The sequence below is a fragment of the Rhopalosiphum maidis genome, chromosome 1 (genome assembly GCF_003676215.2).
Source record: "Rhopalosiphum maidis isolate BTI-1 chromosome 1, ASM367621v3, whole genome shotgun sequence".
NCBI classification, from domain to species: domain Eukaryota; kingdom Metazoa; phylum Arthropoda; class Insecta; order Hemiptera; family Aphididae; genus Rhopalosiphum; species Rhopalosiphum maidis.
The window spans coordinates 21,999,559-22,027,129 of NC_040877.1; the positions used below are offsets into that span (position 1 = coordinate 21,999,559).

Genomic DNA, 27,571 nt, shown 5'->3' on the forward strand with positions numbered 1-27,571 from the left:
TTTAATAGCATTTTAATAGCAATTTTAATAAAACAAAACATTTACGATTCATAAACAATTTTTAAGATATAAATATAAAATTTAAGTTATAATTCCATTTATAATATCAGACATATCCAAGTCAACAGAATCACACTCAAAGTCAGACAATGTCAAACTATCGTCTTTAATCTTTTCCTTCATTATAAATTGATCCAAGGGACCTTTGACACTATTCTTTTCTTCGTTAATTTTTTTAGACTTTCTGTGTTTTTTAGAAATGTTCATTGAATACAATTTATTTGTTACTTCTAATAAATTACTGTCATGGATTGTAACTGAAAATAATGCAAATTAAAAATTATATTTTATCAGTAAAATATATCATAATAAAGCATCAAATAGAATATTAGTAAAGTTAAAATAATTTTAACATGAAATTGTATGTTATTTTTTAATGTTAGTTAGTAATTAATTAAACAGTTTGTTTGATACAATAAAATAAAATTGGATAAAAATAAAAAACTTAGTAAAACATTTTAATTTTTAAGTATATCTCAGATAAAATTATTTTTTTCTTATGAAAAAATATCAAGTACTTATCACATAAATAATTTAGAATTTACTGAAATAGAAAAAAATTCTATAAATCCTTCAGATTAATGGATCATAACCACTAGAGTGGTCCTTATAACTTTGAAATTGTTCATGTAGGACCCCCTCATTTTTTTCATTATGATAAGAAAATAATTATTTTGGTTAATTTTGGCCGTGACTACTCACTCCCTTCCCGTGCCCCTGGGGAGTTGAAAAAACGACAACAACAAGGGTAATTTTGTTATTTTTTTGACCTAACTAAATAAATATGATACTTAGCAAAAAAATGCATAGATCTTAAATTGTAGAACGTAAAAGTTTCAATAAAAAATGTAAGTATAGTATTTATTGTAAGTCTATTGTTTTCAATGAAAAATAAAGAACAACATTTTTGATTTTTTTGACCAAATTGATAATTTTTAGTTATTCAAACGTATTTGTTGGAAAAATAGAGTTATAAAAAAAAATGTTCGAATAAAAATTATATAAAACTATTTCCTAACAAAATGTTTATATGTAAAATGTTCATTGGATCCTTCATTTCATTGTTGGAGTCAGATTTATTAAATATTATAAATATTATAATAAAAAAACAGCAATTTGCCATTATACTCGTATATATCAAAAAAAAAAAATATTTTGATTTGGTAATTAAAACTAAATCAAAACATGTTTTAATGAAATTTACACAGTTAATCCTTCAATATATATCAAACAAATTATCATTAACTATTTATTCTTTTATGTTTCGTCTGATATATTGATATAAAAAAAAACTAAAGCAACCGATTCAGGACTTAAATACCATAAATGATTTTTAAATTTATTAAATGCAATTCTTCATACACTTTCATCAAATGTATTATAGTTATAAAGTTTTTATAGTAAAATTAAGATAATTATAAGGTGTGGTCAAAGCTAATGTTGCATAAATCCCTGCTTCAATATATACAAAGAACAAAAATATTGAAATTTTACATATAGCCCTTTCTCTTCTATTTTTGGCTAATTTAAGTTCATAGCGAAATAAATAAAATACATTTTTTCCAAAAGTCGTTCCAATAATAAAGATTTACCATTTAATCAACCAGTATTTACTGCAGTTGTATCGAAACTTAAAGCTTTTATAGATTTTTGAATATTCCTATTCTTAATGCTTTTATAAATTTTTGAATATTCCTATTTAATAATGTATCATTAATGCAGATATACTCGTATGCAGAATAACCAGCATGTCTTTGTAATTCTCTCCATTCATTGTTTACAAGTCTACTTTATTAATACAAATTTATTCCGTTTTAGTTAGTATTTGTGCTTTCTCCCAAAATATGAATACCTCTTTAATTACAAACTTTGCACTATCTCTTACATTAAGTTATACAATGTGTAAAATGCAGATTGAAAAATATAATTTTTAATACTTGAATATTGGACGGTAATTTGCTTCCAGTTATTTCATTGATAGAATGGTCGACTAAATATATTTTAAATATAGTATAAATACTATACTTACATTTTTTATTGAAACTTTTACGTTCTACAATTTAGCTTTATGCATTTTTTTCGCTAAGTATCATATTTATTTAGTTTAGTTCTTATCACAATGAAAAAAGTGAAGGGGTCCTACACTAAAATAATAAATATTTTTTTCTTACCTCTATATCACTGTATAAAAAAATATGAGTATATGGATCATAAATTAAAATTTAACTAAACAAAACCATGGTTTAGTAATCTAATGTAAAATTCTGTATAAAAAAAAAAAACTACCTAACCTATTATATACATTATAGAAAATTGGTTAATTGTCATATGTGCTTTAAATATTAAATTAATTATGTTAAGCAGACCTATTTTATCTTATTATTATAATACTTTGTATAAAGATTACAAAATGCACTTACATATTACAAAGTGTTAATCTGTGGTAGTTACATAGTTAAAATAACAGAATTAAGTTAACCAAAAAATTGTATAGCTAGTTGCAATAACCAATAAATACAAAATATAAATATAAATTACTTTTTTTCTTCATTTTTTTAGAGGACGTGGTATGCATGTCTTCATAGATTGAGACTTCATTTGGATACCTTCTTTGAACAGCTGTTTGAGGTTCAATAGATGTTATTTTATAGTTATTCCATTTTACTTCATAACATTTTATTCCTTTATTAACACGCTTTTTAATAATTTCTGTCATTAAAACATTTGCTTGGAACTTATCATCATACATTAAATGCCACCTAAAAAGTAATGGTAAAAATTTTTCTATTGCGTACTCTTTTTCCCAGCACAGTTTGGCTGATGCAAAATTCTGTTACATATTAAACATAGATATTTAAATTAAATTTAATATATATAATTTATTTTTTCATAATTTATACCTACAATAAAAGCATTAATATCTGGTAAAATCCATTTTGCAGACACTTTTGGATAATTTGGTACTTTTAAGAATTCTTCAATAATTTCTTCAGATGGAAAACTTTTATTTTCTATAGCTTTATTTCTTATTTTCAACTCTAGCTTTATTTCATTAGTTTGTGATTTAATATCCATGGTAGCAGAATTTAAAACTGTATCACTTCTCCAATGTCTCAAACTTGAAAAATCAATAATATATAAATATGAAAATAAGTAATACAATTTAAAATTACCGGTCAAGGACAGAATCATCATCTAGTGATTGAAGAAACTTAATTGCAGTATCTTTTCCAATACCCGTAACACCTTTTTCATCATAATCACAACCACATAGCAATGATAAAGCAATCATTTTGTTACGTCCAATATTTAAATTGTTTTCAATTGATTCCATGCGATAAACATCAACAGACCCATTTCCAGATGCATTAAAATTTCTATATACAACACGAGCACCATACAAAAAACAATCACTATCTTGAGTCACAATTCCACTCACAACCTGAAATTAAATTATTATTTTTAAGTTGATATATTTTTTATTTTATTACTATTTTTTGATTGAAAAACATAGCTTACAAAAAGTATAACAAAGAAGAAAGAATAAACAATAAGAATATAGATAAATATAAATAATAAAAACCAGTGGCATATGCAGAAATGTACAATACATGAAAGTTGATGGTTATAAAAAAAATATATACAGTTATGTAAAATGTAAATTTTTTCAATGAGATTGTATTAATTTAATATTATAAGATGACAAATAAAGAGAAAGGAAAAATCAACATAATTAACAAATAAACAATGAAAACTTAATAATACAGGTTATTTAAACTATATAGTTACTTTTATTTGATAAAAACATAGTTATTAAGTTATTGGTAGTTAAGAACTAAATTAAAATTATTGGGAACTTTAAAAAATGTTACAGTAATTTTTAAGAATCTAGTTTGTAGTTAATTTATTTATGATTAAAATATTATAAGGAATTCAACACATTTAAAAAATTATAGCATTATGTATAAAGCTATTTTTACTATTTATTACTCTATTATTTATTGAAGGTGGATCTATAATTACTAAAGTGACAGGTGTGAGACATAACGGCCACGTTGATGGTACATACTATTTAACAACTGTGACAATAATAAACACAGAATATGTCATATGTAAATATAGAAGTCCTTTTTTTGTCTTTGATTTCATTTTATCACAATATAAATACTATTTAGATTTTTAATAAAGTGAAACAATCATTTGGCAGGAAGAAAGGTTGAACACTCAAATCTCCCTCTCACCTGAAGGTATGCCACTAGTCTACTGGTCTACTGATGTGGAATATTAATGTTGGAATCATAGGCGTCGCCTGGAATTTTATCAGGGGGGTGCATCGTGCAAGTAGGTATACGCTAATTTCTAAATAATGCTTATATACGTAATAATAATTATAATAGTTAAATACGTAATATAATATAATATAATGTAGATAATTATGCAAAATAAAATAGTTTCAATACCATTCAATTATTTTAATTTAATTTAATTTTTTGTAAAGCCAGGAGGGGTGCAAGTGCACCCCTCGCGACGCCCATGGTTGGAATATATTAGTAGAATTATTATACTGTAACCAATATAATATATAGATAATAAAACATCAATTTTATTATTTGAGTAATACATATAAATGTACAATTATTAAAGTTATAATATCTTTAAAAGCTAAAAATTAGTAATTTATTAACAATAATATAATACTAACCCCGTTTTTATTAAGTATAGCGCATAACTGTTCTGCTTCTCCAGGACTATAAACACAAGTTACTCCCATGATATTCAATAAAAATTCACACTGAAAATAATAAATATATTAAATACAATTTTTACAAATTCTTATTCTAAGAAATTCTATTACTTTAACTAGTGTTGGTTCTACCAATCATAAAAGTATTTAAACATTATTCTGTTTCCAATTATAAATTAAAATACCACTAGTTCTTGTATCTACTAAGTACTTAACCATTTTTTTCTTTACATTTAAGCATTAAATCTATACTTACTTGTTTTTGAAATGAATTTAGTCGTTTACGAACAATATGAGTCTTTGTTGGTGCTTTATTTCCATTAATACGTTTTTCTATTGCACCATATTTTAGAAGTGGTGCTTCTCCATCCAAAACAAATATTGGTATGACGCCAATTAACAATAAATTACAAGTACGAAAAAATAAATTCCTAAAAAAAAATTTAAAAAAATGATTAGTTATACTTATAATAGATAAATATAAATAAAACTAATAAAAGATATTACAGATGCACTAACTTCAAATAGGTACTATTATATACATAAAAAGTAATATTATTTGGTTCACCTTAAATACATGTTTTTTTGGCTCATATTTTGATTGAAGTTTTCACTGTCACACACCCAACCACTTAAGTCAATCGCAATTACCTTGCCGTGTAACTCCCAAAGAGGCATTTTTTCTGCCACTGGTGTTAACAGTGACCAAAGATTTTTTACACCCATTTTATAAAAAACAGCATACAATTATTGATGAACTAAAAAATAGACATGCGAATTTTTTATACCATTATTAATATAAATTTTTAAAATCAATAAATTAAATGTACCTATATAACAAAGGGGTATCTAATTTAACCAAATTAATACAGCAATACATTTATTGTATACTATTAAATGTAAATAATATTTAACAACAATACAAATAGAAAATCGCTATTTAAAATCTTAAAATAATCAAAAAAATATACAAATTACTAAAACAGAAATCTATTTAATATAATTAAATTTATAATTTATTTAATTATTTTGTTTTTTGCATTGTTAAAGATACCTTTAATCGTGGTTTTTTGTAAGAAGATATCAATAGAAAAACAGTTATCCTTATCATAAATTTAAAATTAAATGGTTTGTTTTTATAATATACCAGTAATTTTTCAAGAAGTAACCACGATTTAACTATTACTAGCGCGCATGGTGGTTTAATTTTAAACTACGGACTATATGTTGTAGGCCAAAACAAAATTTGTCAAAAAAAGTAGCCTAAGTAGCTTATTAAGAAATTACAAAACATATTACATATATAAGTATAAGGAAAAAAGTTTCTAAAGTAGCCCACAATTTTAGAAAAAGTAAAAAAAAACATAGCACAGGACGACACAATAAACGAGGAGGGGATTCTTCAAGTTGGTGTATTTGGTGCAAAATATTGCAAGTCTATGGTTGTAGCAGGCCAATGCAGCCTGCAGGTCACCTTTGCATCATTCTCACGAATCGCGATCGGTCCTACGAGCAAACGATAAGTGTCGCGTGTGCGTTTATCCGGGCTCGCGACGGGTCGTCCATTACGGAGGCTGTAGCGTCGGTTTACATCTATGGAGCTGATACGGGATGTCGTGTGCTACGATATAGTGATGGATGAGGATTCCGACGACAGACTGCGGCGTTCAAAACACGGGACGAGCGAATAGTGTCGCACGTGTTACGGAACCGGCGGCGATCGGTGGTGAGACTCATCTGGCGGGATTGCCGCAGGACGAAAAAAAAAGTCAGTGGTCTGCGCCACAACGTGCCGGGTCCGGTGACGCCGACGTCCGTATTCCCAACTTTAAAAACTCATCCCGTGAACTAAAGGTCGCCGCCGCCATCGTTATACGAGTCCTCATCACCTTTGACCGACAAGACGCTGTCCACCGCGAGATGGGCGTCGCTCGAGGGCCTATCTTCGACGTGCGACTGCAGCCGTTCCTATGTCATGTATCATACATACCTTCGCAGCTAATCAAAACGAAATCATTATTGAATATATTTAATATATTATTATCACTTAGTACTTACTAAGAAAGTATTAGGTAACGTTAAATTAAAGCATCGTAATTAAAATTGCTTTCAATATGCTATTTTGTCAAGCCATATCTGGTTAGATACCTGGATGGAAATAAACGCAACTATCTTATAATTTTTATAAACCGTTACCTAACTGTATGTGAACGGGTGTCGATCGGTTAGGTAGTACACACGGAAAAAATTACGCAATGAACGCGCGCGTAGTTTAGTAGTTCAACGCCATATCAATTAGCGGCAAAGACGACGAGTAAGTTAGCCTCGCGATGCCAGGAGAGCCGACATCGGTGCCTACCTGGGGCGTTAGGGGCTCCCTGCTCACCACTCATCAGCGGTTAAGGTGTTAGGTGAGGATGGAGGCACAGCAGGTGTGGATCCGTAAGAAGTTCAAAAATCTGAAGGAGAAGATAAAGGCTAGGGAGCAATTGGTAAGACAACAATACCAACCAGCCCACCACCAGCCAGGAGCAGCTCACCCAAGCCTCAAAGTCACTCAAACTGAGCATTGATGATGACTCGTCGCGCGTCGTGGCAAAACGTAATTCGTTGCCGTTCGAAATTCTGGCTATTTTTGTACCATTGGTACTCGATTACTCTTAGATATATATATATATATATATATATAATATTAATATAAAATTATTACTAACATTTCAATGTATTTCTATATGTGGTTAACAGTTAGTTTTTAAGTCATAATAAATTTGTATTACAAATATTACAATGTCAATAATAATAATTATTAATATGTAAAAAATAAAATCTATAATATTCTTATTTCATAATTGTTTCTTTAAATTGAAGTATATTTTTTTCATTATTATCAAGTTTGGTTGATGGACATATCATGTTTCCTGACGAAATGTCGCTAAAAACGTAGAACGATGAACTTTAGTGTTTTGTTTGTGTATTTGATGTATAGTTCCACGCACGTACGTTTTTTCAAAATATTTAAATAATTCCTTAGCTCCAAGAAGCATATTTTATATTTTTAATAACTAATATATAAGATAATTATTATAATAATTAAATATTAATTATTATCCCCACTTGCTCCCATTTTTTTTTAATTTTGCAAATCTCGTATGAGTTATTTTTTTACGATACCATAATATTTATATACTTAAATATCTATGTTTTACTTTATGTATTACTGATTCTAAATTTCTACAACATACGTTTAAAAAGAAAATTAATCTATTATTTTTTTCATTTATTGTAGAAATTGAGATATAAATTATTTATCAAACTAATTTGAATTAGATAGACAGAGCAGTCTATTAAATGTATAAAAACCTCGGAAGTACTATCTTTATTACTGACTTGGTTTTAATATTTAATAAGATGTCTAAAATCAAATAATTTAAAAAAAATTGAATTGGAGAGAGGATAAAGGATAATGATTATTTATTATCAATTGATTATTTTAATTTTATTTGCTTGTTAGCTTACTCAAAATATGGACCAAATATTCTAATACCAATGGAATAATTTTTTATTAGTTAAATTTTATTGATGGTAAATTAAATATCGATAAGCAATAAATCAGTTTTTAAAATTACATTGGGAATTGTTTAATCTTAGTCCGCGATATAATATAATATATTATCAATATTATGGATTGAAATTGAACATTTGAGCACCAAACTAGTATTTCTTATAAATTTAAGAGATATTATCAAGAATTATTGAAATATTTGATTACAAAAAAAGTTGTGCCACGGAATACGTCGAATATGACAAGTATTAAATGATTTTCGCTAGACGGCTGAACGCGACCACCGACCAGAGCCTCGTCCTTGGCGATGGCGAATAATAAAACAACAGGTGAAACTCATGCACCGAGATATTGTTGTCGTTGTTGCCATCGCGTTGGCCTCACTGCGGTGAAAAATTCCCTCGGCCCACAGCGACACGCCTGTGCACAGATACCGTGTCGGTGTCACCCGTTTGTTTTCGAGAAACTGTTGTGCTTGTGTTAGAGTTGTTTACGTTTCAGTAGTTGACTAGTTGTTATTACTTGTTCACCGTTGTGAATCGCGTGTTGTTCGCCCGTCCGCCAGTAGTGTCCGCCTTTTTTTTGCCGATCATTCGTCAACAACAAACAATAATATTATTGTTATTATTTCGCAACAGTTAAATCGCCATTGTACACGAACGGCAGTGGTTGTTCGCGTCGCTGAGGATTTTCGCTCAAAACTGGTGAGTGCTCAACCGAAAAGCCGGTCGTCTAGCTGCTGTGTAAAACGAGACATAGGCATAATATTAATACGATGACCGGCGAAACACGATAGTTGTCTCACACGTCGTTGTTTGCCTGCGACAATTTGTTTCCCGCGTGCCCAGACCCGCCAACGTGTCGTAAGTAGGCCATGGGATTTGGCGGGCTCGCGATTTCTCCTTATTCATCGCTTTAATCGTCGTTACAGATCTTATATTAGTGTGAAAATATACCTATAATATTACTCTTTCCATATAAATGTTCTTTTTCACATTTTTAACATGGGATCCCATTGGGAATTTGGAAAATTTTTGCGTACCATAAAATTTCAATCTACATAATATAATCGAAAAAAGTAAAATAAAAAAATTAAATTAATGAATACTTCATTTAATCCACCATAAAACTTAACAAATTAATAAATGTGTAAAATAAAAGAAATTACAGAAAATCCTTATGTAAGAGAAATTACAGGTCTTGCTTTAAATTTTTTTTTTGAAATTTGGAGTATGGTTAGATAGTACATACTATTTGCATCATTAATTTTTATTTATTTAGTGATTTTATTTTATTGTCAATAACATTTATTTACAAAAATGGGACTTATAGACATCTAAGGTCTTAAGAAAATGTATCCTTGGGTTTTTGCTTTAAATTAATATAACTTTACATTATGTTGTTTTGTATGTTAAGATTTATTTATGAATAATTAAGCTTTTGTAAGTGGCACTTTGGTTGATTAATTATTCTTCCCTCCAAAAATAGAAAATACAAACCTAAGTACTATAATCAAATTAAAAATTAATTTGTTCATCTTACAAACTACTGTATGTTTAAGTTGCACCTATAATAATATCCAGATAATTTCTTACACGTGGTCAAAAGTTTTAAATATTTATTTTATTATAGTATCAGTTATCACTTTATTCTATTGCTGGGATGATTCCTGAAAGGGACCCTAGAGGCCACAGCCCCACCACACGCCCATATTTCTTAAAAATAGTACCTATAATAGTATAATGTTAAAAACAACATTACAAAAAATAAATAAATTACACCTTTAACTATTATACACGTACAAGTGTGTTGTTTTGGGGGTATGTGTCTATTATCTTATTATTAAGTATAAATAAACTATAATATAAAATATATTATGGCATGATATTATTATGAATATTATGATTTAATCCCCCCCAACCAAGTTTCTGGAGCTACCTAGCAGCTTTTATTTATATTATATAAATTGTCTTATTGATTGGAAAAATTTATAGATAATATTAAACTAAACTATGTTAATTAGTCTAAATCTTTTTTAAAATCAAAATAAATTATAAATAAATTTTTTTTCATTGACTAATTCAACCATCAAATTTTATTTTTTTTTAATTTAAAAAAACCACACTTATTTTATTTGTGCTTAATATTTATATTGCTTTAGTGAATCAATTTTATAGTAATTCAAAAGATATTAAAAATGAAACAATATAATGTCTTCGACCAAAAAAAAAAAAAAATCAATAATATGTATTACCACATATTCACTTAAATATCTTCAAGACTTTTCAGTAAAGTATTATCAGTCAGTTTAGGTTTTCAGTAAAACAAAATTAGTAATTTGAATCATACAAGTAAAATATCAATGTAAGGTGTATTGTTTACCGTTACAAAATGAATTGTATTTTCTGTATTCTTTACATTGTTTGTAATGTATAGTATTTACTGCAAGTTGCCATATTAACTACTAATCAGCAATATTTTTTGTTTAATATTTATTGTGTGTCTAAAATGTCCTAATAATTGTCAATGGATAATTTAAAAAATATATAAATTTCTCTAATATAATAATTATGTTTAAGATGATGAGTTCAACACAATTTATTTTTTTAAATTTAAATGTATAATGTCTGTTTAATATTATATGCTCTGATAAAAATATTGCATTGTTATTTTTGATAAATAGTGTCATATATGCGGAAACTGCTACTACCTTGTAATCTGCAAGTAATGGGATTGTAGACTAATCACTAGGGTAGATAATAGATATCTTTTAATGTTGTTAAACAATTAAAATAGGAATAAACATAGTAATTCCGGGTTACCTGAACAATCTAAATATTTAATGAATTAGTAGTGAACTATTTATTCCTTAAACATGATTTATTGAACTAAAGTTGATCAATTAAGTTATATAAGTTTTATTGATCCATTAATTAATTTTACATACAACCCGATATAAGTTATGAAATAAGTATAATGATATATTTAATTTGTATATGAATCAATATGTATGTGTTGGTATTCACCATAAGATAATATGAATGTTAATTAAATATTTTTATTTACAAGTAATTGATTTCACTTGAGATTTAACTGTAATGTTACAGTATTACAATAACTTTAAATAAACTTTTTAAATCTGTTAAAGTTTAAAGTCAATAAATACCTATATTAGGAAGAGTTATCCAGTATGGTCTTAATCTTAAAAGGTACATTCTTAGATGTTTCTTAACATTTTGCTTTAAATTATCGTCAGACTATTTTCGTGTAACTACTATTTAAAATATAGTATAATTATTTAATTAAAGTGTAAACCTAAGTTAGTTGCAAAAAATCAATAATTTAATTACAGGGCTGGATATATGTTGTTTTTTTTTTACTAATTATCACCGGTTTTTAAAATTGAGTCACTTTTAATCACTTATTTAAAAATAGGTCTTTTACGTTACTTATTATCAAAATGTGCCCAAATTTTAATTATTTGTTTATATATGTTCAAAAATAACTAATAAGTATTTTTGTAATTTTTTATATTAAAAAAATTAATGTTTTCTTGCTAAATATTAATTCCAATGAATTTCTGTTCCACAAACCACTTATGAAAGAATTTTGTGAAACAAATAATATTTTTACAAAAATAAGTTAGTAAAAATCTATTAAAATATATATAGAGATTTAAAGAATAATATAGCAAATTGTTAGGAAACATATCTATATAGGTCACTTTTGATCAAATTTAGTAATTTTTTTAAATAGCTTTAACCACTTCCTACCCCACATTATATGATTAATGTAAAAGTAATTTAAAAAAAAATGGTTTCTATAAAAAAAGCACACAGTGTAGCAAATATTAGTCTTTTTAAAGGTAATTTTACACATTCCTTAGTATCTATTTACTAATTTGATTTAATTATGAAGTAAAATTTTATTTTCAATACATTTTGAACATTGCATTTGTTTCTGAATAAATAATCATTTTTTAAAACTATACTGTATAAATACATAAACTAGTTTCTTGTTTATTGTCCTACCAAATTTGTAACAGTTTTTATTATATCAATAAGAAATTTATTTAAAGCCTTTCAATTTTAATTCTTAAAACATAATTTAATTATTTAATTTGTTAAAATATTTTTGGTTTTTATTTTATTCAATTTCAAAATCTAGAGTAGAATATTTCTAAAAAAAATATCAATAAATAAATAGTTAATATAACAATATTAGTTTATTTAAAAAAAGTGTTAAGTGTTAAAAGTTTAAGTATAAATTATGAAGCGGCTGGCCGTAGTCTTAGTTGTTTTGCTGTATAATTCTGCTCATTGACTAATTAGTGCCTGTTTAAAAAATTTGAATTAATTTAGATATCTTATTTTCTTTGATTGTAATTTATTTTTCCAAGTATGTACGATATCCATCAATTATATTAGTATGATAATTAATTGATTATTATATGTTCATCGTTATTATTTTTACTAATATCCGAGTAAATTAAATATCTATTAAAACTACAAATTGAAAAATAATAGTTATAAATTATAATATACTTATTTCCTATTTTCTGTTCACAATCAAACAACTATTGCTTTGTTATAAATTGAGTGTCCAAGTAAGTTAAAATTCCGTGGGTTCTAAATTGACCTACATTTAAGAACAGTTATCAAGAATTTATTATAGAGCCTTGATTGTTCATTCAAATATCTTGTTTTGGTTATAATTGTAAGTAGGTGTCTCAATAGGTGCCTACCATTTATTACTATATATTTATTACTTATGTAGAGTTCGTGACATTTTCATTAAAGGCGATTATTTTATTGATAGATCCAATGACCATATCTAATAAAAATCAGCAAATTTAAAATTAGCCCAGAGTAATAAATTATCTAATACCGCCTATTATTATGGCAAATTTTTAATAAGATATATTTTAGAAATCTTATATAACATATTTAAATATATCCTTGAACGTTCATGCATTTATTGACTTAAATTTTAAAAATAAACGTATAATGTGAATTAAAAATTAATTTATAGATAATATGACTTGCCTTACTAACCTTTTATTATATTATGATTTAACGGTTTAAATGTGTCTAATTTTATAAATGTTATTTAAGTATGTAACGTGTATGAAAATGATGTTAAATATTAGTTTTAATTTCCCTATTTATCATTTATATGTAAAAAGTTAATTTTTAATATTTTTTATTTCGTTAGCTTAAAATCTTTATTATTTATTTGAATATCATTAATTAATAATTATCATAAAATTGTTCTATTATATTTTATTCCAGAACACGTTCAGTATAATTATTTTTAAATAAAAATCTTTCAAGATAATCCAATTGTTTGAACAGTTTTCATAATTTCTACCCACGGAATTGTTTATATCATTGTCTTTGACTGTCCTATGTCTTCTGCCATCTCCCGGAAACCGTACAATCTGTCTGTATAAGAAGTATGACATCATGCATTCACGCATCTCGGGAACTGTTGACCTCGCTTGATCCTGAACAACACAGACCAGCTGCAAATTAGTAGTCCATTTTAGCACGCGTTAAAACAAGTTTTCAGTATTTTTTTTCTTCGTCTTCATATTATAGCTGCTTTCGTGCTATAAAATGGCTTAACACCTAGATCACAGATTTCACTTGCCTTTCCATTTAAAATGCCCACAGGCTAAGTATAAATGGTACGCTGGTTTAATTTATCTATTGGGTATTTGGATATCTGCTTAGAACGCCCATTACTTTATGCTTTAATTGTTGTTATTATTAATTTGTTAATTTAGCTTATTGGCTATGGGTTATCCATTTTTACTAAAATAATAACAATTTCTACTATGACGCTGCTCATTGTAAGTGATTAAATATTAACTACTCAAAAGTAATATCAAACAAATATTTGATATTTTAACTAATCATGTTATGTTTTCATAAGATATTTTGGCTGTTGAGAAATATTTTAGTAGCTTCGGAGACATAAATTGTTTTTTTTATCATACATTTTTTAGTGCGATCACGACCTAAAATTTGTCACCAATTTGCCACACCCTTCAGATAATAGCTGCGAATTGTCACGCACTATTTAAAGGAATAAATAATGATGCTGATGAAGTCTTGCAGAATCGTCGTCGTCTTTTTAGATGTCTAAAACCACATTTATTAGTGTCATTGCTTTTAAAAATAAATCTTTCAGAGCGAAACGGAATGCTTATATTACTTTGAATTATATCTTAATCAGCTTCCATTTATAAAGTATATAGATACAGTTTATTTTTTCCATTGTATTTTAAATTATACATCGTTTGCAAGTTCATTCATATTCAACAAATAGGTACCTACAACTTTAATTATATGTATCTTTTAGCTTCCTAAATATTTTATTATATTACATAATGTGTATCTTTTATAAATAATTAATTTAAAACTTCCGTTAGTAAATTCTAACTTATCAGTAATTTATTATACTACATTTTATTGTAATATTCTCGAGTATATTAAAGTAATACATTAATATCTGTGTAACAAATAACAATAACTATAAGTTTAAACAAAATTATATATTATCGATTATATAGAATAATAATATTCAGAGGGTTAAAATTTACCCCTTAGAAATTATTTAGTTTCGTGTCAACCTAGCAGTGTGCACAAAGAATACATGAAATATTGAAGCGGTTATTGACTTTATACACGTGCGTGAGAGCCACTCCTTTCCTTTATGATAGTTCTCTTTCATTTGTTCTCAGTGTATATCGAACAAACTATTAGTAAAAGGTAAAAACTAAAAACACAATAGGTAGCGAAATTGTATAAGTATTTAAGCAGCATACTATATAGGCATACATCTAGATTCTATAGTATTTATAATATTTACGTATATTTTATATTTATTAGAGATTTAGTAATTTTAGTAATTATTTATCAAAAATGATACGATGAGGTGTTCAATTAAAAAAATTGAAATATTATAATTTTTAATTCAACTACAAAGTATTTGTATTTATTGATCTTAGATAATATTATATAATTGTTTAATTGCGGAAAATAATTTATTCTTATTTCCGAGTTTTGCCACACGTTTAATCATAAATCAATATTAAAATATGACTATAGAATTAAAATGGTTTTAAATTGTAGTACCTTATTGTATGGCGTTTATTCATGACAATAAATTCAATTTGATTATATTTATATCGTGATATAATATGTGTGTTATATACAATAACACAATGTTGTTGTATGTGCTTGGTTTTTATTAATGTTAAACATGTATCTCCGTAAATAAAATATATATGTGGTATTTAACTGGCTATTTTGTCATTTATTAATAGGTCAACGTTGAATGAATAGTGACAACTGCTTAATATCACGTACCTTAATCTATATATAAGCTATTTTTTTTAAATTGTGACATTTGTATATAAACCGTGACTTCAAATGTTATAAGCGGCTTGCCACCTTTTCAATTCTTAAAGTGTCATGCTAGTTAGTTTGATATAATATAATTTATTTTGAAGTGAAATGTGTTGGCTAATGAATAATGATTATATGACATAAAGAATCTAAATATTTAAATAAATTGTAAACATTATTTTATAAGACTGCTAAATATTTTAATTCAATTCAACACTAGAAAATCTTATTTATGGAAATTATATAATACGATTATTTATTAGTTTACTAGTGACATGCTCTATGTTATTTATAAAAGTATTTCATACAACCAACATATTTATAGACTGGGTGGCGGTGGTTCTTAGTAGGCTGCTTTAACGAATATTTTAGGGAAATTTAAGTAAACAATAAAATAATTATTTATAATTTTTTTTTTGTTTTTAGGTAGTGCCATGACAACTATGGTCATTGGTATAATTAAATTACATAATATTATGTTTCCCTTGATATTAAATTACATTGCTTACATACCAATTACAATTGATTAGTCAACTTAGATTTTATAATAAAGGTTATGTATTTTAAGTTGTTGGGGTGTAGAGCTTTAGAAAAAATATTCAATATTCCTGCCGCTTGTCTTTTCATTTCGAATGTACGGCATATATTTTAATCATGAGGGGTATGCCATAACTTTCGCAAATAGAGGGAGGGAGTCTTCCCTCTTCAAAAGGTACTGGTATGTTATCATTATAATTTGTACAGGTAGTCAGTCTTAGAGCACTATAGGTTATATAATTTCAATATTATTTTATTATTATGACGTGTTATATAGTATATGAGTATAATACAATATAACCTATACTGTTATACTACGTATAAAAACTATTAATAAATAAATATTTCATATTTTTATATCTGTTAGAATTTTGTAGTCTTACTTTTTTTTGTATTGAACTCAATAATTATCTTCACTAAACAATTTAAAAATAATGTACAAATATTAAATATATTACCGAAAAAATAAAGTCCTTGAGCGTCTTTTGTCTATTTACTTTTATTTCTTCTCGGCGGGTTACTGGGAAAAGCGATTGATGACATACGAGAGATTAGTAGTGGGTTTTGGAATAACATTTTTTGTAATGACAGATTGCTTTTTCATCAACTGTTAGGTTTTGTAGATCGTTATGTAGAGAATTGTTGGTTATGTACTATGAGACTCCAGTGATTTGTCTAATACATGGATTGCAAGGCTTGGATTGATCTTATGTTCGAGGTTCAGGCTTGATCCCTGAAAATTTGAATACTATATGACAAGAGAAGTTATATTATTGTCCTATATATTAATTTTTTGTTTTTAAGGTTCATTAATGAGGATAATAATAATGTGCGAAGAAGGTGTGTATGCGAGTGTTACACTATGAGTGAGACTGTTTTCTTTATGTATCTATATTATTTGGTTACATTTTTAATTTGTATGAGTATGTTGTTGAGAGTAAATTACCTGAATTGATTTATTTTTGTTTATCTTAATTTTCTATTTGTTTACACAATGGTATTGAATATCGTGTTGATCAGTTAATTTTGGGTCTTTGTTTAATGCTTGAATGACTGTGTCGTCATTATAAATTGCTAGATTTGTATGACTTGATCTAGAGAGATCAGTTGTGTATACCTTATAGTGGATAGATGGTAAATCATTTCCTCGGGGTACTTTAGCATTGACTTTGTAGTATTTACGGAGAGTTAAAGTCATTATGCTTGACAATAAAGAAACGGTCTTCAAGAAAATTATTATTTAAAAAATGTTTATTTATTTCATAATATTCAGACAAATGTATTATAATATTTTAGAATGATATTTGAATTTTATTTGATAGCATTTTATATTGTAATTTATATTAAACTACGTATGTACATAGAATTAAACATCTAGATTTTAATATTTTTTTTTTACTTTCTCATTTGTCTTCGTTAAATATACTGTATAATATATATATTTAATTAATGCTTCAGTTATAAACTCTAGATGACAATAAGCTATTCCCGAAATTTCCCTAGTTTTTATTTTTGAAGTATAATATTCGTTGAATTACCTTTCATTGTCCTATATTTTTATATTATATATTGAAAAGTATTATTAAATCTATTGTATTATTATAATAATATTGTTGTTTTATCTTATACCTATAACTGATTATCCAATGTGTTGTTATAAGCTATACTTGTGTGCGTGTGTACAAACACTTTATGAATGACTAATATTTTTTTGTAGGTTGAACATTTTAATATATTTAGTTTATAATAGGTACATATTTTCATTAATTTCATTTTTTTTTTTGATCACAAAGAAAGATAGCCTTCGTTTTATGTTGTTATTATGTAAAAATATTCATGTTTCATTTAAAATTAACTGAAATATAACATGCTATGGATCAATTTATGGAACGAGGGTGAAATTGAGTCTTACGAAGCTTCGTGACTCTTGTTTGATTGTACGACATACATGATCTAATGATTTTGTATATTTTTATGACTAATGTCTAATACTTACTTTAAATAAAACTAATCAGTAGACATATAATTTTCTTTTCAAACATAAAATATAAATTTGTATGTATATTCAGTTATTCTTTGAATTTAATTTTTAATGAGTTATTATTAAATCAATTGTCAAAATGTCAATTTATTTTACATTTATGTATTGTATATTAACATAGCCTATAATTAAATTATAAAAGTAAATTTTAACTTTTATTTTGTAAATTGACATTTAAAATAATTAAAAAAGATATTCAATGATTAAACAATTAACATTATACCTAATTAATTTTCTACGAATATTTCATAAATTAAACTGTTATTAAAATTAATACTATCGATGTTATTTTTAATATATATTTTATTAATGTAATTTATGTTAAAAAAAAAAAATCATATCAAGTATATTGATTCCTCAGCAGAATTTAAAAGTTTGGGCTATAAATAATATGATTTGCTTTTTTAAATTTAACTTGGTATTTATTCTATTATATGTTTGAAAGCCAACATAAATTATCGCATCCTGAAAACGACTATGAATAAGGCTTGGCTAACTAGAGTCCTATCGCTAATAAAAATTTTTTTATGGTGCGTTCACAACTGCCGTGTCATGCATGTTTGGTACGCGTCTGATAATACAGTATAATAATGTCGGATGTTGGCAACATATTACCTATTAACTGAAATACCGAATGATACCGACGAGTTGTAAACGCGCTTTGGAGTTTCTTGGTATTTTTTTAAACTATTTTAGACAATATTACTTACAATATGTGTTAGAAAAAAATACAAATATTTATTTAATTAACATTGTATCTTGTAGAATATGGTTATTTTAAAATTTCGGTTTAGTAATGACGAAATATATTTTACCTAGTCTTACCTAGTTGATTCATTTTTCAAATTATTTATTGTTTTGACGAATTGTAATACGGGTTAGTTAAAAATTCATGTCGTTGAAGGCTTATTATCCTCACCATTTTTGTAATACTTATTAATTTCTGTACCCTACACATTTCTTTAATATTTTAATTATAAAAGCATAATTTTGTTAAATTTGTTAATAGATATAATACAATGACGGCAATAGAGAATGAGTCGTCTGATGGCAATGTTTCACCAAAGAAGAAATCAATTCGTAAAGGAAAGACTGCTCTAGCTCGTGTCCTTTTATTAGATGGATCATATTTAGATATTCAAATTGATGTAAATATTTTTATAGTTAATGAACCTAGAGTATTATATTTTATTTACAATATATTTAATATATTAATACATTTTTGTACTATTTGATTTTTGTTAAAAAAATATTTATATTTTATGTTAAATTATATTTATAATTATTTATTTGTATATTTTTATATTATAGAGAAAAGCTAAAGGTCAAGAGTTATTGGATCAAATATGTGATCGATTAAATTTATTAGAACGGGATTATTTTGGTCTATCTTACGAGGATAGACGTGATCCTCATAATTGGCTTGAAATGGATAAACGCATTGGAAAGTTTTTAAAAAGTTTGTAAAATCTTTAATTCAATTGAATTTTAATAACTTAAATAAAGCATATTATTCTAATTTTTATTGTTTACATTTAGGTGAACCATGGTTGTTTAATTTTGAAATGAAATTTTATCCTCCTGATCCAAATCAACTTCAAGAAGATATCACCCGTTATCAATTATGTTTACAAATTAGAAATGATATTCTTAATGGAAAGTATGTATATTAGTTAAAATTAACATTTAATGATAGATATTTAAAAATTAATTCTTTACTAGGTTGCCTTGTTCTTTTGTCACTCATGCACTTTTGGGTTCATATTTGGTTCAGTCTGAATTGGGAGATTATGACATTGATGAACACAAAAATAACACAAATTACTTAAAAGAGTTTAAGTTTGCTCCAAATCAATCTCAAGAACTTGAAGAAAAAGTTATGGAACTTCATAGAACGCACAAGTAAGATTAATTATTTATTTAATTATTTAAGATTAATTCATTTAAAAAAAAATTATGATACTATTATTAAATGTTATAAATTAGAGGTCAAACACCAGCAGAAGCAGAGTTAAATTATTTGAACAATGCTAAAAAATTGGCCATGTATGGTGTGGACTTACACCCAGCTAAAGATTCTGAAGGTGTAGATATAATGTTGGGAGTATGTTCTTCTGGTTTGCTCGTTCATAGAGATCGTTTACGGATTAATCGTTTTGCATGGCCTAAAATATTGAAAATTTCTTACAAGCGAAACCATTATTACATTAAAATTCGTCCAGGTGAATTTGAACAGCAAGAGGCTACAGTTGGTTTTAAATTGCCCAACCATAGACTTGCTAAAAAATTATGGAAAACTTGTGTTGAACATCATACTTTCTTTAGGTCTGTACTTTTATAATTTTAATTTATAACAAACTCAAAAATAATTTGGTTTTTATACAATATGTATTAGGCTGATGACCCCTGAACCAACACAAAAACTTGGATTGTTTCCTCGTTTGGGTTCAAGGTTCCGTTATTCTGGTCGTACTCATTATGAGTCTAAAAAAGCAGCAATTGATAGACCTGCACCAAAATTCCAAAGGAGCTTAAGTGGAAGAACATTAACTTCTAGAAGCATGGATAGTAAGAAATTGTATTTATGTTGTTGCTTATATAGTATATTTTAATGAATTAAATATTCTAACCTGAAGCTTTAGGAGGAACCAGACATTTGGGAGAAGATTTTGGAATGGAACCAGAGTCTAAAAGACACACAATGTCTCATCCTCCTGATCGTGTTTCTGATGTAGAAAACAACATTGGAAAAAGTGGAATGACTAACAAAATTGATAAAAAAAAGGTATTAGTTATTTGTTAATTTTAAAAGGTATTATAAAAATAAAATATTATATAAGTTTCAATAATTAAATACTTCATTTGGAAAATTTTAAATTCTTATTATATTATTTTATAATTAACTTCTGTTATTGGGCACTAATAATAGTTAAAAGAAAAAGTGAGCATAAGTTCTCATGACAGCTCTGTAACAGAGGAAGGCAATTACGACGCTGAAAGAAGCAGCTCAGACATTCATAAGTCTAAGGTATATAGTTTGATGACTTTTCAGAAATATTTGCACTCGTAATATTATTTATTATTTAATGCAAAGTTGACCTTGTGAATATTTATCACACCACACACCTTTTTAAATTGTGTTGATTAAAATATATTTTATTCTCGTTAGAATTTGTTTATTCCAAGGTCAACTTTTCAATAATTTCGCACATATTAGAAAATTAAATTATTTTAAATCGCATGTTTACAAAAGTGTTTATAATTTTATGAACATGTTATTAAGTTCTATTTTTCTTTTGTCTATTTAAAATGTATATTAGTTTTCTTTATCTAAATATACATAAATAAAACAAAAAACAAATTTTAGTGTAGTTTAATAATTTACTAAAATATTGAATTAATAATTAATAATACATTGTATTTCTATAATTTTTATTAAATATTACTTTAATCATGGTTTGAGATTTCTTGCTTTTGAATTTTGTTTGAAGTGGTCATAGATTATTCTATATTCTATATTCATAGATTATTCTGTTCATTTTAAGAGTAAACCTCTCAGTGTTAGCATTTTGTTGATGGCAGTCAGGCTCCACCTTTTGGTTCTCACATCGCATTTGTAGCATAGTACCAGAGTACTAGCGTGGTATGGGCCAATACTATTGTACTGCATACTTTTTTAATAAGAATGTGTACATTTTAAATTATCATTCAACTTCAACTGTTTTGAGACTGATAATAACACTCTTTGATTGTAGTCTATAGCCTCTGACCACCACAAAATGTTGAAACGGTATACTCAAATTGAATTAAATATAAGCAGTAGGTAGCATATTTAATAAAGTGTTTCGATACTTTTACAATAAACATAATAAATAAATTATGATTATATTTATTATTGATCAAATCAAATATAAATAATACATTATTTTAATAAAATGATTAATTGTACTATTAATCATTACAATTATTATCCTTTAATAAATTTATAATAAACTGTTTTATGCAATCTCATTTGTAAATAAATAGGTAACTCAATATATATTTTATGTTTTTATTTATTCTGAATTAATTTTTTGTTTATAATATTGTGGCTTATACTTTATACAGATGGTATTTATTGTTTTTGGAACTTATCAATATATTTTAAACAATACATTAATTACTTGTTACTGTATTTTATAATAATTTAAAATATTATTTGTACAACAGACAATAATAATAATAATCATATTTAGCTTTTGTTATTAATGTAACAACTTAATAAATTGATTGTTGTATTTATGCATATTTTTTAATTTGATTTTATTTATCATCATATTGTTAAATACTAAATAAATATACAGTAATCAAATTGTGGAATGTATATTTTATATATGTGTTTGTATGTGTTATCATTTTTATTGTATTTTAAACAATTATATTACTACTTACTTTTAGAAACCAATTGGAGGAATTGCTGTGTTACCAACAGGATCGTTTAATTTTATGAGGAGAAAAAAAGACAAAGATGTGCCTAAAGTTTCAAAGTAAGCATGCATATTCTCAATTTAATAGCTAGAAAATTAAATATGAAATTTTGAATTTAGTGGTATTGGTGCTGAAGAAGATGACGAAAAAGAAAATCGTGATACTTCTCCTTCCATAAAAACTACAAGTTTTATAACTAAAGAACGTGAAGCCTTATCTCCAAATGATACAAACACAAGTGCAGATATTTCAGGCATCAATTCATTAGATACTTCAAAAGCCGATTCTACTAAAGATAGTGAAAAGTCAAAATTAAAGGTGAGCATGGACTTTTATACATAGATTTTAATTTTAATTTTGAACTTATAATATTTTTAGTTTTGATTATTTGTTATTAAGGAACAGATTTTTATATAGAAATGATTTTGATTGAATTAAGATATTTTAAATTTGATTAGAAATGTATATTATTTAAATCATTCTTAGTAAATCTACAGTCCAAAATAATGCATGCATTATTCTGTTATTGTGTAATTGTATACATCAATAAATTCTTACATTTTATTTTATACTTGTTATACTTGGACATAATATTAAGCAAATAAATTACAATTTATTAACAACTGGAAATTGGGGGATATTGTAAAAAGATTATTTACACAATTAAAAAAAAAAAAATTATTGTTTTTATAATAATCAGACTTTCATCATCTAACACCATTCTTCAGATGCAAATTATTCATGTTCATGCACTTGGTTTATCTACTTTTATTAAAATATTCTTAAATATAATAATAATTGGTATATTTTTTGAAAATTATACTTACTTGCTATTCATCTTTTACATATAATGTAACGATTTGTATTATATTTTATGATTGAAAATCTGTTTCTGACTTTTACTTTTATTATTTATTTTTTATATTTTTGTGATTGAAATTATTTTATTTTTTATGATTTGTTTTTTAATTATGCATTTTTATTCTTCAATTAAAAAAAATAGTTTATGATATAACATGAGTGAATATGGTATATTATAATTTAGTATTTTGATAATTTTACTTTATAAGTTATTCTTATTTGTAGTAGGTATATTTGTATGCATTTTCTTAGTTTCCATATTGTTTGGTTTGTTTTTATTGTAGAGTCCTGGAGGTATTTTTAGCAGTTTTAGCTTAAAATCTAAAAAATCTAAAGACAAATTGAAAACTGATAATAGCATTGATACAAGTGTGGAACCGGAATCTCCCAAAGGTTTAGACAAATTTAAATTAAAAACAAAAAAAGATCTAAAAAAACCGAAAAAAGAATCAAAAACAAGTCTAAAAACTGTTGACAGTACTACTTCAAATTTATCATCAAATACTACATTTGCTGATCGTTCAATTGCTGAAACTACTGTGAATGTATCTGCTATTTCTACATCACCTAGTTTTACTAAAACATACAATTATATGGAAGATGAACATAGTGCTACTAAAAAACGTAAGCCAGTTGGTGGATTTACCTATGAAAATAACATGCAAAAGTCAAAAGAAAGTATTTCTGAAATTCCAACATCTCCTGGTAAAAGAGCACAAGGCCTAGCATTTAATTATGCTCCTGGAGAGGCAAAGAAAGTTGCGGAAACTGCAGCAGAAAAGAGGAAAACATTCATGGAAAAAGCTGCCACTGATGGTATTAAAACACCAGGAATTAATTATGTACAATCGGCAGTTCACAAAGAAGAATCTGTCAAAAAAGAACCTAAAACTAATTTTGAGACAAAAGTAGAACCCACTGGTGAAGTTGCGTTTACTAAGACTGTGTTGGAAAAAAAAGTTAGCTCAACCAGTTCTGAAACTACTATTGAGACTGAAAAGAGAAAAATTGATTCAAAATTAGGTGTTTTGAATAAGAAATCAAAAGAAAATGACAGTGGTAAAGGGGTATTAGAAAAAGCAATGGACAAATTGGGCTCTTTTGGTAGAGGATCAAAAGATAAAACTGAGGTAGACGTAAAAAAAGAATCATCAGACTTCATTGAAAATGAAAAGAAAAATTATGAAGATGATAAACCATTAGTTAGTACTGCACCTTTGATTGTAAAAACTACAACTAAACAGACAATGATTCAGGATAAAGAGGGCCTTACTCAAAATATTGAAGAAAAAGTTGAAGATTTAACATCTGGTGAAGTCACTGTATCAACACAGCACAATAAGGTTAGTAGTTGTGAAAATTTGGCTTATAATTTTTTTTTTTACTTTTGCATGGATTTGTTTTTGCTTATGCTTAGGCTGAAGGTTTGGACACAGCTACTGGTAGGCCTCCGTATGTAAAGGCAACAGCAGTAACTACACGTACAGCAACTACTCATCAGGATTTGGAAAAAAATTCTAAAACCAGTCAGGTATAGTGAAGTAGATTTATTTATCAGCACATTTTTATTTGTTCTATTAAGAAGTTATGTTACTGGAAGTGTTAAATGTTTAATTAGTTTATTTGTTGTGTTTAGGTCGAAGAGAAAACTGTAGCACATACAACAACAACTAGTGGTACTCGTCAAGAACAACGAACTGTTACTCAGGAAGTCATATCTACATCAACAATTCTTGCACCAGAATCAAAAATTGAGGTAAAAATTTATCGATTTAAATTTGTAAACATTTGCATCTTTATTTTTATCATTTGCAACTGTAATTTTGCATTTACATTTTGTATTAAAAGTGTTAAGTATTATTTTTTTTTCAATATTTAATTTTTTTTTTAACAGTCAATTTAATATGTTATATACATAGCATGAATAGTATTATTTAAAAAAATATAAGAAATAAAACTGTATTATTTTTAATATTGAACTATTTTAGCATGTTTTTAACATTTTGTATTTGTTATACGTTTGGCATGTTTAGCTAAGTAGAGCTTCAAGTAGTTCAAGCCTTAGCTCAAATGATTCAGGCACACCAATTGACGTTGAAGGTCCATTAGATGAGTCCAATGGGTTAGGATATTATAATAGCAATTTTCAGGTACTGAACTGTTTATTTAATATGAGCAACAAAAAAAAAAAAAATGAAATAAAAGCTATTAAAGTACTTAGTTATAATTATTATTATGTTAATTAATTTTTTTTTCAGAATGAGTTCAAGGCCGAACATGTGACGGCTGGTTCGAACTCTGCTGAAGAGAGACATAACATAAACATCACAGCTAATGACAAATCTTACACGCTCACAGGAGAGATTGTCTCAACTCAAGCCATTTCTAGCAAAACACGAACTGTTGAAACTGTAACAGTAAGCAAAATATAAATGAACTTATTTTTATTAATATATTTAAAAAAATTTTTTTTTCTTATTATCTAGTATAAAACTGAAAAAGATGGTGTTGTTGAGACAAGAGTTGAACAAAAAATAACCATACAGAGTGATGGGGATCCAATTGATCATGACAAAGCATTGGCTGATGCCATACAAGAAGCTACAGAAATGAATCCAGACATGACTGTAGAAAAAATTGAAATTCAACAGCAACAACAAACATGATGAACAAAAAACAAAAAGTAATAACAAACTTATCTTTTTTTAGTTTATTTTTAATTAAAATTCTTTCCAAATTAGATATCCAAATTTATACTCTTGAGTTCTATTGCTACAATTGACATTCCATTTTTTTTTATCTTTTCAATTGTTTAATTTAATTTGTTTATTTATTTATTCATTTTTGTTATGGCCTGTCATTGTTTTTTTTTTTGATAATTTATTCTTTAGCCTATTATTAATCAATTACGTGTTTTGTAATCGAACAACTATATTTAAATTTTGTATTATTATGATTTCTGAAGATTCCATCCATATTTTTAATGTGTTTACTGTGTATATTGAATAGTTAGTTATTCCGTAACACAAACGTGCTGAGATATTGTAACATTCCAATTAACATTTAAATGTTGCATAATATTATAGTTTTTTGTTACTCTAATATTATTATATTCTATTATAAATTACAATTTTTTTGTGCTTTAGTTTTTAAAAAACATTGTCTAAGTTTTGTAAGTGTTCATGTTATATTTTAAAAGGGGTGGTTCAATTAAATGAGTTATCATTGTTTTTTAGCTAGGCTAAGGAAAATAATGTGTGCAAGCTGGTGAATGAGTAAAATTGTTTTTGAATTATTTTCCAACATATCAGTTCCTTTAATTGGATATAATATTTGTGTTCTAAAATTTGATTATACAAATAATCAAATATAGTATATACCTATAAGTTATTGTTTTTTTTTTGTGTATATTTATATTTTTTTACAAAATAATATGCAATTAATTTATATTTTTTATAATTTATAATAATTTTTAAAGTTAAAACAAATTTGTTGTATCAACAATATTGTTTTAAACCAGTTATTAATTTAATTCCTTACCTAAATAATAGAAGAATAATTAATAAATTCTTAGTTTAGATTTGTTATATCACATTGTCAATCGTAAATTGTATTTATTATTATTATTTTTTTTTTGAACCACCCTAACTTAATGTATACAAATGTCAAAAATATTAAAAATTATAAGATAATATTAATTCTGTGGCCTTTAAAATTGTTAGTTTAACTAGAAAAAATTGATATAACGTACTTGGTTCCAATGTTCTGACAATCTTTTATCATTATTTATTTATTGATTATCAAATATACATAATTCTATAGTTGTTTTTGTCTTATAAATTAAGTATGAAAGACCACTGTGAACTGGATAGGCGTTTTTGCAT

General features: G+C 26.1%; 2 protein-coding genes across 7 annotated transcripts; one reads left to right on the plus strand and one right to left on the minus strand.

Moving 5' to 3' along the window:
• LOC113549682 (flap endonuclease GEN) lies at positions 1–9,953 on the minus strand. 2 transcript variants are annotated; one of them, XM_026951100.1, is made up of 8 exons: positions 9,866–9,953; positions 5,373–5,562; positions 5,061–5,235; positions 4,763–4,852; positions 3,234–3,502; positions 2,965–3,178; positions 2,599–2,890; positions 1–317 (listed from the first exon to the last, which is right to left on the minus strand). In XM_026951100.1, exons 2-8 carry the CDS (start codon positions 5,528–5,530, stop codon positions 82–84), a joined length of 1,434 nt encoding a protein of 477 aa, XP_026806901.1. In that variant the 5' UTR covers positions 5,531–5,562; positions 9,866–9,953; the 3' UTR covers positions 1–81. The 2 variants fall into 2 exon arrangements, with proteins under 2 accessions (XP_026806901.1, XP_026806893.1); XM_026951092.1 differs by lacking the exon at positions 9,866–9,953 and adding an exon at positions 5,635–5,760.
• On the plus strand, positions 8,824–27,098 carry LOC113549652 (protein 4.1 homolog). 5 transcript variants are annotated; one of them, XM_026951058.1, is made up of 18 exons: positions 8,824–9,070; positions 19,369–19,507; positions 19,671–19,818; positions 19,899–20,019; positions 20,082–20,261; positions 20,346–20,684; positions 20,755–20,927; positions 20,996–21,144; positions 21,289–21,387; positions 22,797–22,885; positions 22,946–23,144; positions 23,972–25,030; positions 25,105–25,218; positions 25,324–25,443; positions 25,721–25,837; positions 25,946–26,104; positions 26,174–26,370; positions 26,429–27,098. In XM_026951058.1, exons 2-17 carry the CDS (start codon positions 19,379–19,381, stop codon positions 26,351–26,353), a joined length of 3,375 nt encoding a protein of 1,124 aa, XP_026806859.1. In that variant the 5' UTR covers positions 8,824–9,070; positions 19,369–19,378; the 3' UTR covers positions 26,354–26,370; positions 26,429–27,098. The 5 variants fall into 5 exon arrangements, with proteins under 5 accessions (XP_026806859.1, XP_026806851.1, XP_026806868.1 ...); XM_026951050.1 differs by having other exon boundaries at positions 26,174–27,098; XM_026951067.1 differs by having other exon boundaries at positions 21,002–21,144; positions 26,174–27,098.
• The last annotated feature ends 473 nt before the right edge of the window (positions 27,099–27,571 follow it).